Source organism: Panthera tigris, chromosome C1 (assembly GCF_018350195.1).
Source record: "Panthera tigris isolate Pti1 chromosome C1, P.tigris_Pti1_mat1.1, whole genome shotgun sequence".
NCBI classification, from domain to species: Eukaryota; Metazoa; Chordata; class Mammalia; order Carnivora; family Felidae; genus Panthera; species Panthera tigris.
Window position 1 is genome coordinate 37547578 of NC_056667.1, and position 17326 is coordinate 37564903.

The 17326-nt window shown below is 53.7% G+C and overlaps 1 protein-coding gene and 1 long non-coding RNA gene across 3 annotated transcripts in view; one reads left to right on the top strand and one right to left on the bottom strand.

The window, feature by feature from the left end:
• Positions 1-3619: 3619 nt before the first annotated feature.
• On the top strand, positions 3620-16402 carry LOC122241319. The gene is made up of 4 exons (XR_006221388.1): positions 3620-3729; positions 5667-5716; positions 11523-11546; positions 16093-16402. It is a non-coding gene; the product is annotated as an uncharacterized LOC122241319 (long non-coding RNA).
• Positions 16350-17326, bottom strand: part of TRABD2B (TraB domain containing 2B) — a 211861-nt gene continuing 210884 nt past the window's right edge. Inside the window, exon 7 of one of the 2 annotated variants that reach the window (XM_042997048.1) lies at positions 16350-16846. In XM_042997048.1, coding sequence (XP_042852982.1) covers positions 16627-16846 — 220 coding nt within the window. In that variant the 3' untranslated portion in view covers positions 16350-16626. The remainder of the gene's footprint in view (positions 16847-17326) is intronic. The other variant, XR_006221386.1, reaches the window with a different exon arrangement.

Genomic DNA, 17326 nt, shown 5'->3' on the forward strand with positions numbered 1-17326 from the left:
ATTAACTTGCATGAAGTTTCCCTCTCTGAGCCTCAGTTTTCCCATCTGGAAATCACCACCCTTAACATATTTATTTATGCCCCACTAGACTGAATCCCTTGCAGGCAGGGCCTGTGTTTGATTTACCACCCACAGTATCCCTAACACTCAGTGCCAGGCTGCGCCTAAAGATGAACTCAATCAGTGTCAGCGCTCATGGCCACTGGTACTGCTTCTGTGGTGGTTCCTGCCACTGTGACCCAGAACGGTGTCCTTAATAGTGCAAGGGTGGGGCAGCAGTCCCTGGTTGAGAAACCCTGCTGTTAACTGGTGGTCCACTCACACAGGGTTGGAAAGAAAGTTGTTTGCTTCAGACTCTAGTCATATCCCCGGGGGCATGTCTTATTCATCTGCGGCTCCTCAGGGTCCGCCAGGAATAGACATGACCACACATCTGAGATCTGGCCAGTGGGTCAGTCCCTGAGTTGAGGTCTGGGATCAGGCCTCCAATCTGCCTGTAATTATACACATCTTGTTAACATATGTAACCCTAATGTCACCACAAGCAGAACTTTTCAACGTTCACACCACAAATATTTTTTGAGCATGAGCTGTGAGTCAGCCAGTGGAGATGGGGCAGAGAAGGTGTGAGCCACGGCGCTCTAGTTCTTCTAGAGGAGTGGTCGGCGGGCACATCAGGCACAGAAAGAAATTTGCACTACGGACGGGTGGGGAGTAGTGGTGTGAAGAAAATGAATACAGGGTCACGGGTGGAGAAAGCCCTGGGCAGTGCTTTATATGGATGGTCAGGGGAGAAGATGGCAGGGAAGCAGAGAGGTGAAGGGGGCGAGAAGATGTCAACAAAGATCTGGGGGAAGAACATTATGGGCAGAAAGAACAGCAAGCATCAGGTCCTAACACTTAAAGGTGCGACGGATGTTCAAGGAATGGTAAGGAGCAGTAAGGTTGGCTTGGGGTAAGCAAGAAGAGGGCAGGGTGTGACCTCAGACAGGACCCGGATCAGGGAGGGCCTAGTTGGCTGGGGTAAGCAATGGTGATTTCATTCTGAGTCTGATGGGAAAGCACTCAGGGATGCCTGGATGCAGGGATGGGGACTGCCATGATTTAATTTACATTTAAAAGGACCATGTGACTTTGTGGAAGGTAGACTGGGGTTGGGAGCAGCGGGGAAGCCAGTTGGGAGGCTGGAGAGATGAGGCGGCTCAGCCCAGGGTAGTAGTGAGGGTGAGAGTGGCCCTGCTTCTGCATGTATTCTAATGGTGGAAACAACGGCATGGAAATGATAGAGGGAGTGTGGGAAAGAGCAATCACGATCAATCCCACAGTGTCTGCTCTGAGGGACCCGGTGCACACTGGCACCGTATACTGAGGTGGGACACAGAGGGAGGAATGGACTGGGGGCAGAAATCACAAGTTCCATTTTGAAGATGCTTCCTTACATCCAAGTGCAGAGGCCCCTCAATCAGCTGGATGTCAAGCGGAGGCTGGGCTGGTGTGTAGCTTTGGGACTCATCACAGACTATTTAGAGCCATGGGATTGGCCAAGGTCACCAAGGGAGTGAGCATGGACAGAGAAGAGGGTTCGAACAGAGGGAGCCATTTAAAAAAACAGCAGGCTACCTATAAATGGGATTGCATCAGTGAGACTGACGTGAGCTATAAGGGGGCAAGTCGTATAGTGTGAAGAGGGTCACAGGAGAAGGAGGCTTCTGCTTGGCCATCTAGGGACAGTTCTTTGAAAGATGGAGTCAGGCCAGGGGCCAAAAGCCAGTAAGATGGGGACACGACAGACTTTGAGGCCCCAAAAAGCAGGGACTGAGGCTGGACTGGACCCCGACTTAGGATAGTTGAAAAAGCACAGATTTAGAGTCTTATGGGGCTTAATTCTCATTCTTGTAGCCACTTTTCAGTCGTGAGGTCCTGGGAAAGGTCCCTGATCTTTCCAAACCTCAGTGTCCATGTCTATATATCAGGGCCCGTAACGCTGACACCTCAGAGCCATGGGCAGGCAGAGCGCATGAGTCACAGCAGCACCCTGCATGGGCACGCCCGGAAAATAAGGGCCCCAAGAGAGTGGTTGTCCGTGGTTGATACTGGCCTTTTCCATGTGAGACAGGAAGTTGAGTGCCACAGTGGTGAATCAAGATCTCATTTTAAGCCCAAGAGGAGCCATTTTCAAGGATCTCATGTGGAGAGTCCTTTGAGCAGATGTTTTGCCACGTGGTGGTGCCCACTAGATGATGCCCTGGTTCTCTCTGGCCTCAGAATCCGGACTCTGACAAACTACCCTGTTCAGATGTATCCACACAACAAAATCTTCAGGCTTTTTTTTTTTTTTTTTTTTTTAATATAACTTGGACTTCCATTTTGAGAGAGTTTGAGCCTTACCCTGGAATGAAATTATACACAGCCTACTATGTACTTAACACAATCATAATTGGGTTTAATTGTTCTGAAGCACCACATCAGTGATTATGTGAGAATGGTGACTGAGGCAGCTGGGAGCAGAATCCCCATGCTGGTCTGGTTTGGATTCTTGTTCACCTTTCCTGACTGATGGCTGCTTACGTGGCCAACCCCACTGGCCCGGTTGCCAAATATAACCTTCTGATTGATCTGGTTGGACTCGGTGGGGTACAAAGAGAGAACAACTTTAATTTCTTTCCCCAACCATTCCCTTCAGCTGGTTATATGGTCCCTTACCATCCCTGGATCATGTCCTGTGTGGATCCAACAGCTTTCCTGTCAGTATCTGGTGTTGGAAGAATCTCCTTTTCCTGTATTACAAACTCTCCCCTGATCAAAATCAATCTAAATTTCTCACCAAATTCGAGATGTTTGTCTCCCGCTCAGCTCCGTTCAGCTCAGAGTAAGCCCTGTGATGTCTTCCCCTCACTGGAGGCTGCCAGTGGCCTCTGCTAGGCTGGGCAGGAAGGTGAGATGAAGAAAAAGAGGACATCAGTGCCCTCTGGGTGGCATTATGATCATTTTCAAGGGCAGTGTGAAGATCGAACTATTCTTTACAAGTCAGGTGGCACATAGCAAGCTTTCAGTAAACGGGAACAACATCTGAATTTCTGAGGAGTCGTCTCACTTCCTCCAACTAGATTGGATGTCAGTTCGTCTTGCTAGTCCAGAGATGGCTCCCTGCCACCATCTGCCTGGCCTGCAGGGCTCTCTTTGATGACACTTAGCCAATCTTGAGCGCCATTATCTTATTTACTCCTGACAACGGATCCTACAGAATAGGTGTTATTATCGCTCCCATTTACAGGTAACAAAACCGAAGTTCACAGAGTTTGAGTCATTTGCACAGGGTCAAATAGTTTGTAAATAGCAGAACTGGGATTTAACCCAGGCTTGTGTGATTCCAAAGCCTGCATGAGTCCCACCACTCACGTTACTCCGTGACCTCCTTGCCCTTTGTCCTGTCTTTGTTCCCTCTGCCAATGACTCTCTTCACTCTGGACATAATGGGGCATCTCTTTGAATGAAGTCACTTCCTACTTGGAGTGCACCCTGGAAATGGGTCCCCCAGTGCTCAGTAGAATGACACTTCCTGTGTTGCATCATAATAAGTCCCCACAGCAGCCGCTTTGGTAATACTGACTCCCTCCATTTTCTTTCCACTATTATTTAAGCTATGTAAAGTTGCGTTTTCACGAAAAGCATCCAGTTAGCGTCGCTTCAGCATCAATCTCGCGCCCAACACTGGATTAGTCATGAAGGGTAAGGTGTTTTCTGATCTTCGGCCTCGGATCTATTTTGAGAGATAAGATATGTAAACAAAAATTGCCAGCAGTGCCAAGATGTATGGAGTAGGTGAAGGAGTACAGGGAGTCAGTACCTTAGGAGCTCAAAGGCAAGAGCAGTCTGCTGGCTGGTGGATGCAAAGGTTAAGGGTCTGGGAGAGGAGGTAGTAGAAGGTTGCCTGGGAAACGCTGGGCTGGTGCTGAGCCTTGAAAGCCGGGTGGAATTGGGATAGGTGAAGGCGAAGAGGACGTGCCTGGTGTGTTTGCAGCAAGCAGGATGCGGGCGCCTGGAGAGGCAGGAACCCAGCATGGGTGCAGGGACATGTTCTTCCAAAGGAGCCTCTCTTTTACAACCACAAGCCTCTTTGCTCCCTGCTTGGGGGATTTTTATGACCCCATCCATCTGTTTGCAGTCAGGTTTGCTTTGAAATTCAAAAGCTGAAAGGGAAGTGCTATATTGGAGCCAGAGCGGGCTGGGCAGCTGTCTCTGAGAAGGAGGGAGTGGCTTCATGGCGCATAAACCACAGCAGGCAAAGCACCTCTTCTCCTAGGCCTGCGTTCCTGGGAAGCCTGGGAGCAGGAGTGCTTGAAGGGGTGGGGGACGATCAGTTCCCTGGAGGAACTTCTCACACGGGTCTTAGCTGGCAGCCTGTGTGCCCGTTAGCAGGCAGCCCCCCGCAGATGGAGGCCGAGCCTGGACATTCAGGGTTCCTTCAGTGGGGGCTTCGTGCCTGCTCCAGATCCGGCGGCCCGTGTTTGTTTCTCTTTCCTGCTCTGGCTGACGGGCCCGGGCCCGCTAGGAGAGTTGGCTCAGCCCTCCGTGCCTCCTGAATTTCCTGGCCCCGCTACACCCCCTGCATTCCTCAGGAGCCTCAGTAGCCCAGAGAGACAAAACTTTTTTCCATCTTCTTGAACAAAAGACTTTTAGTGACAGTCGTTGATCAAACCCCAAATCCACAGTAGGACTTCCAAAGAGTCAGGGCTTCAGGCCCCTGACTTCCCTCAGCCCCACATGCCCTAAGACCGCCTTCTAGCTAATGGCCTTTGCCCGGCCCAGACGCCTCCTCTACCACATGTCCGCATCTTTCCCAACAGGCACGCAGCCAGCAGAAGTCCATATCCATCTCTCTGGGAAAATCCTCCCCGGTGGCTCCTTCTCACCCTCCCATGGCTGCTCTCCCTGCCCCCATTTTAAACACCCGTGAGCCTTTTCTCCATGCCACAAGCCACCACATACCTGGGCGTGCCTTTGGACCTCTGTTTAAAGATGGGCTCTGCTCGAATGTGTCTGAGGTGCTAGAGGAGGCATCTGGGGTCAGGCGAAGGCTGTTAGCTAGGAGGTGGTCTTAGGGATGCGGGGCTGAGGGAGGTCTGGGGTCTGTAGTACGGCTTGGAAATCCCTACTGCACATTTTGGATTTGATCGATGTGGAGCTGGAGCTCCTGCGCCCTGGAGAAGTCAATGGCCCTTCTATAAGTCAGTCAGGCTGCTGGGCTGCAAACCGCTAATGGTGGCAGCAAGTCGGTGAGCTTTAGCATGTGGCCCAAACCAACGCTTTAGAGCAGGTGTTTCAAAGCCGAGGAGCTGAGTTGAGAGGTTGGAGGGTGGAGGAAGATCTTGACGTTCTAGCCTAGAAAAGCTAGGGGACTCTTTAAAGATCATCTACTCTAAGTTCTGCTTTTTTTCACATGGGGAAACTGAACTTCAAGAAGGGGGTGTCATTGGCCTAATGTTACGATCAGGTCCATGGCAGAGCAGGACTGAAACCCACTTTGGGGCTTGAATTAGGCATAATCTCCCACTTACACCCCTTGGGGTCCCTGAGTGAAGACTGGGGGATGGTGGAAGTTCAGGGCACACGCCCCTTTCCTCTTTCAACCCTCATAATAACGCGCATTGATGTTGCCTTTGCAGAAATGAAGCACTTCTGACCCGTTGTCTCAGTCACCGTTACAGGCTACAAAGTAAGTTATCTTCATCCCCATTTCCGGGACGAGGCAAATAAGAATGAAGGTTAAGGGACACGCCTGATGAAAGGTGACCAGTAAGCAGCCAAAGAGAGTCTTGGGCTCAGGCCCGTTGCTCTTTGCAACGTATCACTCTACCTCCCTACTCCTTGAAGGGTGCTACTCTCTTTTGGAAAATGAGGCAGAAAAGGCTGGAGTAGAAAATAAGGTAAAAGGATGCTAGCTGAAGATCCTAGGATCTGGCACAATCTCTCAGGACTTCTCATTTTTCATGGGTGAAAGAAATACGTAGAGCAGGGTTTCTTAGCCCTTCCAGGTTCAATGTCCCATTTTATTACAAATATTTTATAATGTCCCTTTCTATACTGACATATCCTAGGCCCTCATGGTAACTCTGTGGCATCAGGGCTATCCTCTCGCATGCTGCTGATGGGAAAACTGGGACTCAGTGGGAGGATGAGATTAGGCCCAGGGCATCAGGCTTTTACACAATTTCGTGCCACTTGGTGCTAAAGCTTCCTGGGTGGCCTGCTGACCCCAGGGCAAAGTCCAGTGCCACAGCTGGCAGGTGACAGCCTCTCACACCAGACCCCAGCCACCGCCCGAGCCCAGCCTCCCGCCACAACCTTCCCTGCACACTCTAGGTCCGAAGCCAGTGGGTCCTTTCAGTTAGGTCCCCAGGGATGCACTGTTCGTCTCCTCCACCCCCACCTCTCCTGAGAACTCAGGCGCGGGACCAGTCTCAGGCATAGACTGCGGTGTGAGAATCAGCTCCTGAGAGCCGGCCCCCCTCCTTCTCTGCCCCTCTTCCTATCTCGCCCTAGGCCAGGACCCACCCACCCCTACCACCTCACAGGGAAGCCAGGGTGGTTAGCAAGGCCACAGATCCATCAAAGACGATAATGCTGGCATGCCCTGACTTTTTTGTGGCAGACATGGCTCTCAGCACCCTGCATGAGTTAGCTCACCGAATCCTTGGGCGACCGCACACCAGAGAGCTCCAGGGACGTGCTTAGGGTCACACAGCTGACCGCTGGCTCCCATTGGCTCCCTGATACTGTACCAATTCCTAGATGCACGCAGCAAGTGGTCCGGGCCTGCCCTGGCTCATCTCTCTGGCCATATCGTCCCCAGCTGCCGCCTTGCACCCTGCTCCCGTGCACGCTGAGACATCTGCAGGCCCCCGGCTTCTTGCGGGCTGATCTCTGCTGCCCGCCTGAGTGGCAATCACAGTTAACCTGTGTGTTGGGCCTTGGTTTCCAAAGCATTTTTACCTGCACCATCTCATTAAAACCTCACTGTAACCTGTGTCAGAAGCAATTTTAGTATCCTCATTAAAGAGATGGGGAAAAAGACACTGAGAGGGGAAGGCGATGCCTGGGGCCAGGCCCCCGGCTCCCTGATGACCAGCCATACCCCAGGCTGAGCCTGGACAGTCCTGGTGGGGAGAGGGACAGGGGATGAAGAGTGAGGGGCTGTTCTACTGAGTCTGGAGAGCCAGGCAGGCCCTGGAAGCAGTTCGTGTTGTCAAGTTTCCCCAGGAGGAGTAGAGGGCTTGCTCCCAGGGCCTTCCCCTAGGGGTCCCTGCATCCTGCTCCCCAACTCTCGCCCCATCCCAGCCTCTGTCCCAGGTCCCAGGCTCTTTGGAGAACCTGATGTGTTCCCAGTCCGGTGGGCCTGACCCTCTGCCTTGACCTTCTCTCTGACTGCTCGTTCCTTCTCCCCATTCCACCTCTCCAGGACCGTCGGTCTCTCTCTCCTCAGTCCCTGGCTCCTTCTCTGGATCCTCACCCCGTCTTTCTGTGTATTGTTCCTTTTCTTCCCCAGTTCCTCCCTCCCCCCTCCCCCCACCCCTTATTGCCACCCCCTTCAGCCCCTTCCATCCTTCCAGAGTCTCGGGGAAGACAGGAGGATGAGAGTTAAGAAGTGTCCTTCGGGCGCTTGCCTGGGGGCTGGTGTGTCCAGGTCAGAGATGTTATCATTCTTTTCTTGTGACTGATCAGGGAGGAAGAAATGGAAAATATGAAAAAAGAAAACACAAGAACTGTTTGTAGCCCAGAACCAACATGAAAAAGGTTTTATGAATATTTTCTGAAAATAATCTCTTTTTACGGTGCTGTAACAGGGGCCGGCCCAGCTCGCCTGGCCCCACGGAGCCCGGCCCGGCCCCGGTCAGCCAGGTCAGGGTGCGCTCTCTGCTGTGGCAGGCCTGGAAGTAGTAATGTCGGGGAGGCTTTCCTGCCTGGCTCAGGGAACCCTGGAGCTCCCATACCCCTTAGCCCACGGAAGCCCATGGCCCGTCTACGCTTAGTTTTTCTGTCTACCTGTAACCCGGATGTGGCTCAGGCATTCCTGCTCCAGCATGCCTGGTTAGGATCATCCTGGACACCCAGCTCTGTGGCTGAGGTCCAAGCCCTCCTGGAGTCCCTGAATTCCCGGGGGCTCTCACTCCTGTGCCCTTCTTGGTCTCCAGCTCCCTGTCGTTGACCTTGCCACATCTGCCTCACACCATGCCAACTTGGCCATGAAATCAGCCCCCTTCTGTGGTTCTCCCCATCCCAGATCTTTACAAGTGGCGGGGAATGCTCTGGAGATTGGCAGGGCAGATGGAGCTGGGGTTCCCACGGCAGCCAGGAAAACGACCGCCATCTGCAGGTTTTCTCCCCAGTGGGAAGGCCTTGTTCCCACCGCCCTCGGTGCCTCTCCATCCTCCTCACTCCTCGCCCCTCCTCCTTCCTTCTCTCCATTCCTGCTTTCCCTTGCCCGCCTTTTCAGGAACAAAATGATGAAACTCCTCCCTTGAGCATAAGGAGTATCTTCCCTCCCCCTCCTGTGAAAGGGGGAGGCGTAGTTTTCCTTTCTACCTCAAACCCCCGTGAGGCAGTCTTCCAGAGGTGTTGCTCTTTCTCAGAGGGATTTAGTGAACACAAGTTGCTCCTCCTTCCATGCAAAAGAGGAGACTGAGGTCCGGGGAGGGGCAGAGCTCGCCCAAGGCCACACAAGCAGACCACGGCAGAGCCGAGGCTGTGGTCCTCATTGCAGGGGTGCGGGGGGCGGGCAGGGTACTGTCTGACGGTGCAGCTGAAAGGTTTGGTGGCAGGGCTGCAGACGTTCAGGGGTGGGAAGGAAGGCATCAAGGAATAGAAAGATGGATAAGGAGTGAGGGCACGGAGGTAGGTGCGAGACAGCAACAGGGACAGGTAGAGGAGAGGGAGATAGAGACGGCCTTGGCCAGCCTCTACGCTGCGGTGGGAATCTCTTCTCCATTGAGAGTTACCCCGTCACACACCTCCCGTGCCAGAGAACTTACTACCTCCTCAGCACTGTGACCTGGTTGTGGGGTGGGGTGTGGAGGACAGGATGTATGGGCCGCTAGGGACAGCTCCTGGGAGCTGGAAACTTCCCGCGGCTTCCCCCACGGGCTCAGCTCTGAGTTTTGTATCTGTACAGAGAAGCCTCCTGTCTGGAGCGGCTCTGCAGAGATTTGGGGCTGAGACAGGGTTCCCCTGCATCCAACCCTCGAATATGAGACCGAGCAGCCTGGTTCTCTCCAGTAGAGCACCTCAGCGGGAGCCAGCTCGGAGCAAGGGACTCGGTCTGTCAGGGCAGGAGGGGGCGTTGGGGCTCCCAGGTTAGGAAGCGCAGACCCTCGAGTGTACTGCGTACAAACACTTGAGTGTTCCCTCTTGCCACCTGCTTGTCCCCTTAGTCACCCATTCCATTGTTTCTGAGACCCTGTTCCTGGCCACAGCTTGTCCTGCAGGGAGCACTTCACGTGAGGACTATGTCTCCCAAGGAAGGGCAAGGGCTCACTCTCCCACTGGGCTTCGAGGCAGGTAGAGGCAGGAGCTTCATTTCATGAAAGCAGCTGGTGTGTGAGGGCCAGAGGACATGGGGGTCACAGGCCACAGCAGGACTTCTCAGACCACTGGTATCAACCTCGCAGACCAGTGTGGCGGCGCGGGGCAAGGAGCAGGCGAGGCCCCTTCGTGCACCTCCATCCAGAGTCGGGTGGGTGGGACGGAGGTCTTGCCGGCCTCCACGACGAGAAAGAGGCTCGTTGCACGGGGCCACAGATGGGTCCCGACCTAGCCCACCTGGCCTGTGCGATGGGGACGCAGACACCCCCTCGCCCTCCTCATGGGCCGAGCCCACACGTGGCAGCTCAGCACAGCCGAGTGAAAGCGAACACGATAGTCTTGGGGCTTGACTCCTTGGCGCTCCAGTCTGGCTCCAGCATTTACAAGCTATGTGATTGTGGTCAGGTTAAGCTCTCTGCGTCCCAACTCCTTCATCTGTAAAATAGAGACAGCGGGGAGTAGTCGTGAGAAAGAAACGGTTTCAGGCTCGTGAATGTCTAGAACACTGTTTGTGCATCATAAATGCACGCTACGCGTTAGCTCCGGCCGTATCGTCTGTATTACCTTTTTCTGGAGGCGGGTCCCACACGGCCGGTCCGTGTAACTCTTGGTAGGAGCCAGCGAGAACGTGTCGACCACGGCCAGCGAACCACCTCTGGTGAAGGCCCTGTGGTTTCAGAACACGGGGAGGCTTCTCCCGCTCCCAGCGTCTCAGGACTTGCCCCCTCTCCCAAGGTCCAGGGGTGAGGTCTTCCCTCCGGGAACTTGTGCAGGAGCACCGTGTGGAGAGCCCAGCCCGCTGATGCTTGAACTATGGCGTCGGTTGTAATAGAAAAGGAGGCTTTTAATCGGTTTTCCCTCCCGTTCTTCTTCCTCTCCTTCCTCCTTGACTCCACCGTTCTTCCACGGGTACCCACTAGCTGTCAAGTCCTGTGCTCGGGGCTGAGAACTCAGAGATGAACAGCCACGGTCCTGGCCCAGGAAGGGGAGGGGAAGGGCAGGCACATCGTGTCATTTGAGCACAAGCCAGGTGCACAGGGAGCAGGTGCTGTGGGAACAGGGTGGGGGAGGGGGAGGAGTGGCTACCTCCGCTCAAGAGCCTAGGCCTCCTGGAGTGGACACCACCAGGGCTGGGCCACGCAGGATGTGTAGGAGCTCCACAGAGCAATGAGCAAGGAGCGGGGGAGGTGCGGAGGGATGGTCAGTGCCGGGGAACAGCATGTGTGAAGACGAGGAGTGGTGAAGGCTAGGATGAATTTAGGAAACATGGAGGGAGGCAGTAATGGGAGTGTTGAATACTAGGAAAGGAATCGGAAAACTGAGAACTTCACGGTAGAGATGCTTCATGCCGGGAAGGGGCCAGGTCACAGAGGGCCTGGCGGGAGGGGGAGGGGACTGCGGGGCACAGCTGTAGGTGGCAGTGGTTCAGGAGAGGGCGAGGACGCCTGGGCTGGGGTGGAGCAGTGGGGGTGGAAAGAGGGGGAAGGTGAATAAGGAAGAATCGGTTGGTCTTGGTGAGTGAGGGAGTGAGGGAAAGGGGGCCCTGAGGGTGAACCCCAGATCCCAGCTTTGTGGCTCACATGGGCAACTCTTTCCCTGGCCCCGTGGGCAGCTCATTCTGGCTGGACAGGGCTATCTGGATCCCACTTGGCCTGAGGCCTCTCCAGTCACTGGACCCCTGCCCACGCCACCCTCCCAGAATCTGCCCAAGTTTTTGTATGGAAAATGGGCCCGTTCTAGCTCCTCCAAACCACTGCCTCCGGTCTTGGACCTCCAGAGGTGATTTCCCCAGATGTTCCCTGGCAGGAGAAGGGGAGCCACCAGCACACAGAGACACCATTCCGCGGAGTTCATAATGTCTTTTATTAATATATTATGCTACAAAAATATTTTTGGCAAAATAACATTAATAGCATCTTTCTTTGTCTTCTGTATTCTTAAAGGACTCTTCATGATAAATCACAGAGGTGAGGGGAAGAGGTGGTTACAAGAACAACATCACCAGTATCTTTCAAATACAATTAAGAGCTGAAGCTTGTGTCACATAATGAGTCAGCAGGGGACCTTCTGCAATCTCTTTGAGGCCCGGGAATGGGGCAGGAGTTCTGTCTGCCTCTCCTCTGAGCTGGGACCTCCCTTGGCCAGGAGTCAGGCCCTGCTGCCCCAGCCACTGGGGCCGAAGACGTCCCACAGCCTCGCCGGAAATGTCTGAGACTCGGGTCCCATCCAAAGCCCACTTTGCCTGCAGCGGGTCTGGCGACGGAGCAACCCTTACGGCACGCTACTCCACCACCTTTCCTGCCTGTGACGTAGTCCCAATCCCAAAGCAGCCTGTGGGGCCTGGGAGGAAAGCCGATCGCTGAGCCAAAAGGGCAGTGGCACCTCACCTTCATGAAATTGCACACAGCACTCCTGCGTGCTAGAACAGCACAGGCAGGAAACTAGGTCTCCATTTAACAGATGAGGAAATGGAGGCTCAGAAAGGAGCAGAGACTTGCCCAAGGTCACCCAGCAACGTGAAGGAGTATCCAGAGCACCTCTGGAGAGGAAGAGCCAACGTTTGGATAAAGGATGGGGAGATCCGAGGGTGGGTTGATGCTCCCCAGAAAGGGCCAGGTAGGGGGTCAATCAGTCCTCACGGCCCATCTCTTCCCTCCCCACATGCTCGAGAGCAGGGAGGGAAGCAGCTCCCGGCTGGGGTCAGGGGCCCTGGGTTCCAGTCCAGCCCTCCCCCACCACCCGCAGCCCCCCTGCCTTAGGGTAGCAGGCAGGCCTGCCAATTCACGTCAGGCCTGGCTGGGCTGCTGAAGAACGGGGGTGTGAGGCTGGACTGATTCCTGAACCCTACTGGTTTAGACGGCCAGCCCGGGTGATATTTTTGGCTGCTTAGATTAATTTTTGGAAAAATAACAATGTTCAAAGAACCTGAGCATTACAGAGCCAGGAGGGACCCTCAATGTCATCTACACCAGTCTCTTGCCAAGACTTCAGCTCTCATGCCACATCTCCAGCCAGCGGGCCTACTGCCCTGCTCACACCTCTTCTGACAGGAAACTCACCACCTGCAGGGGACAGCTTTGGCTTTGTAGAGATTATTCCTCTAGCAGAGCTAAGGTCCGTCTCTCTCCTTTCCTCTCTTCATTCCTTTCATCCTCCTTCTTTTTCTACACATCTCCTGAGTGCCCCCTTCATGTCAGACGAGGATACAAAGATGAATTTATGTGACCCCTGCCGTCAGGGAGCTCACAGTCTGATAGGAGAGCAGGTACACTATTACACAGTTTCAACACTGATCAGTGGGTGTTGTGATAGATGTGAAAAAAACACAGAAGAATCACAGGGGGCTTCCTGGAGGAAGTGCTATCTGAGTTAATCGTCAAAAAATGAGGATCTGGGGAAAGATAAGGGAGTTTCCAGGTCCAGGAAACATCTGTCTATTCTAGAAATGACAAATAGGATGGCTGGCAGAGTCAGCAGGGTCTGATCACAGAGGGTCTGGAAGGCCAGGCCGAGGGCTTCCGTTCTTACCCCACACTCGCTATCACCAGCCCCAGTTCTGTTCTCACCACACAGGATACCATCAAAGCTGCAATGCCCAGGTGGAACTTCTCTTGGCCTTCCAGGTGGTTTTCACAAACTTTCCTTGTGGTGGAGGACTGTTCTTTGGGATCCATTGTGACAACGGCACCGGGCTGGAGACTGGGCAGGCAGAACAAGGGTCCTGAGCCCTGAGGCTTGCCCAAGTCTAGCTGAGGCTAGGCAGGAGATGACAGAGCATTTCATATGAGAAAAATCAGCTCATGGTTATTTGGTGCAAAGGTAAACTTTCCAGTCAGTGCAAGTTTCCACGCTTCATAGACTCCAGATCTTTGAATCTCAGTGCTGGAGGGGCCCTTGGTGGCCCTTTGCAGCTCCTGGCAGCCTAACGTCTCCATTCTCCCTGCCTTCACCTGGCTGCTGGTGCACCAGAGCAGCCTGGAGGAAAACCAGAAGTGCATGGCCATGCTGACAGCTCCCCGTACGCCCCTGGGTCATTTGGTCAGTTTTCCTGAGACACAGGGGACCTAGGGCCACCACTAACATGCTGCCTAACCCCAGACAGGTCACTTAACCCACTGGGTCTCAGTCCTTCCATCTTCTCTGCCACCTGAAGGTCAAACACAAAAGCCGTAAGAAAGGTACACAGATGCTCTCAGAGCAACAGGGGACTTTATGAGGCTAGACACGTAGAACGTGCCGGAAAAAAATGTCAGCAGTGGTGGACCGATCGTGCAAAGTGTGTAAGTGGCTACTGATGGAGTGGTGGTTCCCTGGCTCAGGATGAGAGAATTCCAGTGCCCCAGCTAAGCGGATTTCCACAGACGCCTCAGGTCTTCTGGGACATAAGTCAGCAAGCTCAGTTCATTTCAAACCCTGGCTGGTGGGTGGGCCTCAGGGATCAGTGAACTTAGGCTGTAGATGTCGGGTCGACATGGGCTCTGGCCTGTCCCGTTAGCACATGCCTACCTAATCAGCCCGCCTACCCTTCTGCCGCCATCCATCTTTCTCTAAACACTTGAGTGCTTGCTTGAGGGAAAGTTTGGAATCTCCCAGTCTGTCCAGAGGAGGGATCTGGGGAAGGTGAAGGCTGAGTCTGTCTGTGGTCAGGGGCCTAGATAGGAGAACCTCTAAAGTTGCTTCTAGGAACGTAGGACTGGTCTGCTTGTTCCATCGCGATGATGAGGAGTTCCTCCGGGACAGGCAAGGTGCATAGATTAGGCCCCAGCACAGAGCCTGGCACTGTGTGTGCTCGATAGTCACACACTGTGTTAATTTACCTCTTTGGCCCCGTGCCTGGCACAGATCTGGGCATGTAGTCAGGTACCTGGACTGTTTACCTAAATGCTTCATCTTTAATTAACCTTAAGCTCTATCTCGGTGCATCTCATGCCACACTCTGCCCTGAACAGAGGGAAATCTGGCCTATGTATTTCTAATTCCTTTACACTTATCTCATCCAAAGAGTGCTCTGCATGATCTGTCTGATGTCCAACAGGCCTTCTGTGCCTGCTTTATAAGTCAGCTAAGCCCTTTCCCGCTCAGAAATAGGAAGTCACATTTCTGCCAAAGATAAACGGACTCCAGCCCTGGTTGGGGTCAAGTTCAGTTTATAGTGTGGTGCCCATGGGGCCGGCTGGACCCTCTGAAGCAGATCTCGGGGCTCCTGCCAGATCTCAAGCTCAAACACGTCCATCCAGGGCTGAGATGAAAAGAATTTAGCTGCTGGCCTAGATGCTCATGGCACTTCTGACCATCCAATAAGCTGCCCAGAATTCCATCTCAGGAGGGAGACAGCTGCTGGACTGGGCATAACGGCATTGGGTCTAATCAGCCAATGCCAGGCCTGCCAGGAAAACCCACGGTGCGGTGATGCTGTGTAGCACGGGGCTCAGAGTCAGCAGACCTGGGACTCCATATTACTTTTACTGGTATTATCTGCCAAATGAGGGGCCCTTTCTGCTCTCAGGTTCCCAAAGTCTGTGAGGAGTTAGGGCTGGAAGGCAGCTAACCTCAGTCCTCTGCTTTCTCAGCTACTGCCTTGGAGGCAGAGGAGGGAGGTCAGTCTCTCTGAGTCTCAGTTTCCTGCCTGCCTCATTTGGCTGCTCTGCCTCCCCGACTCCCCACCCCACAGCCTCTCATTTGATAGGAAAGCCTCTCATTGTCTCCGAGATAAGACAAGTTGGGGCATGAGACATGTGGCACAGGCTGTTGCTAGAGTCCTTTGTTCAGAGGGGCCAACATGAGTGACTGTGGCCAAGTGGTCTCTTTGGCTGGAGCAAGAAGCTTGTGCTGGCCCATTTGGGTGAGATCTGCCTTCCCTGAAGCTTCTCTGTGCAGAGAGAACATGGCAAAATATGGCCCAGGGACAAGCATTGTTTCTGAATCACACTGATCTGGAGCCATGTCCCAGCTAAGTGACCTTGAGCAAGTCTGTTGATCTATTTGAGGGGCTCAGTTTCCTCATCTGTGAAATGGGGACAATCACATTTCACAGAACTGGCATGAGGATCAGTGATAAAGTGAGTGTGCAAAGTGCCTGCTACGATGCAGTCTTTGGATAAATGGTGGCCTTCATTAGGGTTATTATTACCATGTGACTCCTAGAGCCCCTGTCCCTACTATGCCCACTCCTGTCCTTTGGCCCAGCTCACTCTGTTTGGCTATGACTCCAACAGGTTCTTCTGTAAGCCAAGCTTACCGAAGATGAATGATGCCAGAACAGAGAGGTCTGGATTCACATCCTGGACCTCCCACTTGCTGCATGACCTTGGGCAACCACCTTCCTCTCTTTGGATCTCAATGTAACCATTTGACACATAGGGCTGGGGGATGACCTCCCTCAGCGCCAACATCCCTCCCCTCCTCCTGTGCTTTGGTCAAAACACTTACCAAGAACTCTGGAGGGCCAGTTCACAGACACTCAGGGTTTTCAAAATAGCAGCATTCTTTTCCTAAAGTATCTTCCCACCCTAGGATGCATCCACGGGAGGGAAGGATCGTTGGCGTTCACATCTCTGGCTCCCCAATCCAGCTTCACAAAAGCTAAGCCTGTCTGCCTGCCCCTCTCTCTGAGGACCCCGTGGCGGGAGAAGCCAAGCCGAGGCACTGGAGGCTTCTGCCGATCTAGGAGCAAGCCGGTTAAAAGCCACGGTCTGCATGAGGTTGCAGGTGTCCTGACAGCCTGGGTTCCCTTCCTGGGTTGGTGTTGGGGCTAATTAAAGGGTTAACATAGGCCACATAAAAATAGTTTTATCGGTAGAATAAATACATTTTTCTTTTTTAATATGGACACATATTTTACAAAAGAGCCCCATAGCACTATGGGAAATTAAGATCCTTCTACAAAAAAGAAGATGTAACTCGGGTACGATAAAGCTCTAATGTTCTAACGGATCCCGTCTGGACTGCCCACGGTGTCGGGCACCCTGGAGGTGGTGGCACGGGCAGTGGGGTGTGGCCGCAGACCCTCCTGTGGTTTCTCTGGCTTCTCTGCACTGGTGACCAAGGTCAGGAGGGCCCGAGGGTGTGCAGAAGGAGGGAGGCTGTGATGCTGGCCAGGATGGCAAGGAGGAGGCCCAGGGCAGACTGTAGGCAGTGGGGCGCTGAGCTGCCGGTGGGCCCCTGCTCTTCCTGCTGCTGAAGCCGCTCTGAGAGGTGCAAGGGTGGCCCTGCGGTCCCGGAGCTGTGCGTGGGCTGCAGGGGCAGCGGGGGTGGCGAGGCGGCCGTGCTGGAGGGAGACAGAGAGCAGAGAACCATGGAGTCACCTGTCAGTAGCCTCATCCTGGGATCTGGCCTTGGGTTCGGAGGCGACAGTGAATCTGTTCTCTTCTCATGTTATGTATTTATTTATTTATTATTAGTTTTTAGTGTTTTTTCATTTATTTTGAGAGAGAGAGAGAGAGAGAGAGAGAGAGAGAATCCCAAGTAGGCTCTGTGCTGTCAGCACAGAGCCCGATGTGGGACTCAATCTCACAAACCATGAGATCATGACCTGAGCCGAAATTGAGTCGGATGCTTAACCAGTTGAGCCACCCAGACGCCCCTCTGTTTTCTTCTCAGAAAATGGAGAAGGAGACAAGGGGCCGGGCAGGGAAAGTGAGTGGCCCATAGCCACACAGCCAGCCAGCTGGGTTCCTGAGGCCTCACGGGTAACAGCCTGAGATGGGTTCCAGGGCAGAAAGAATGAAAGTGCCGTGAAGGAGCTGGG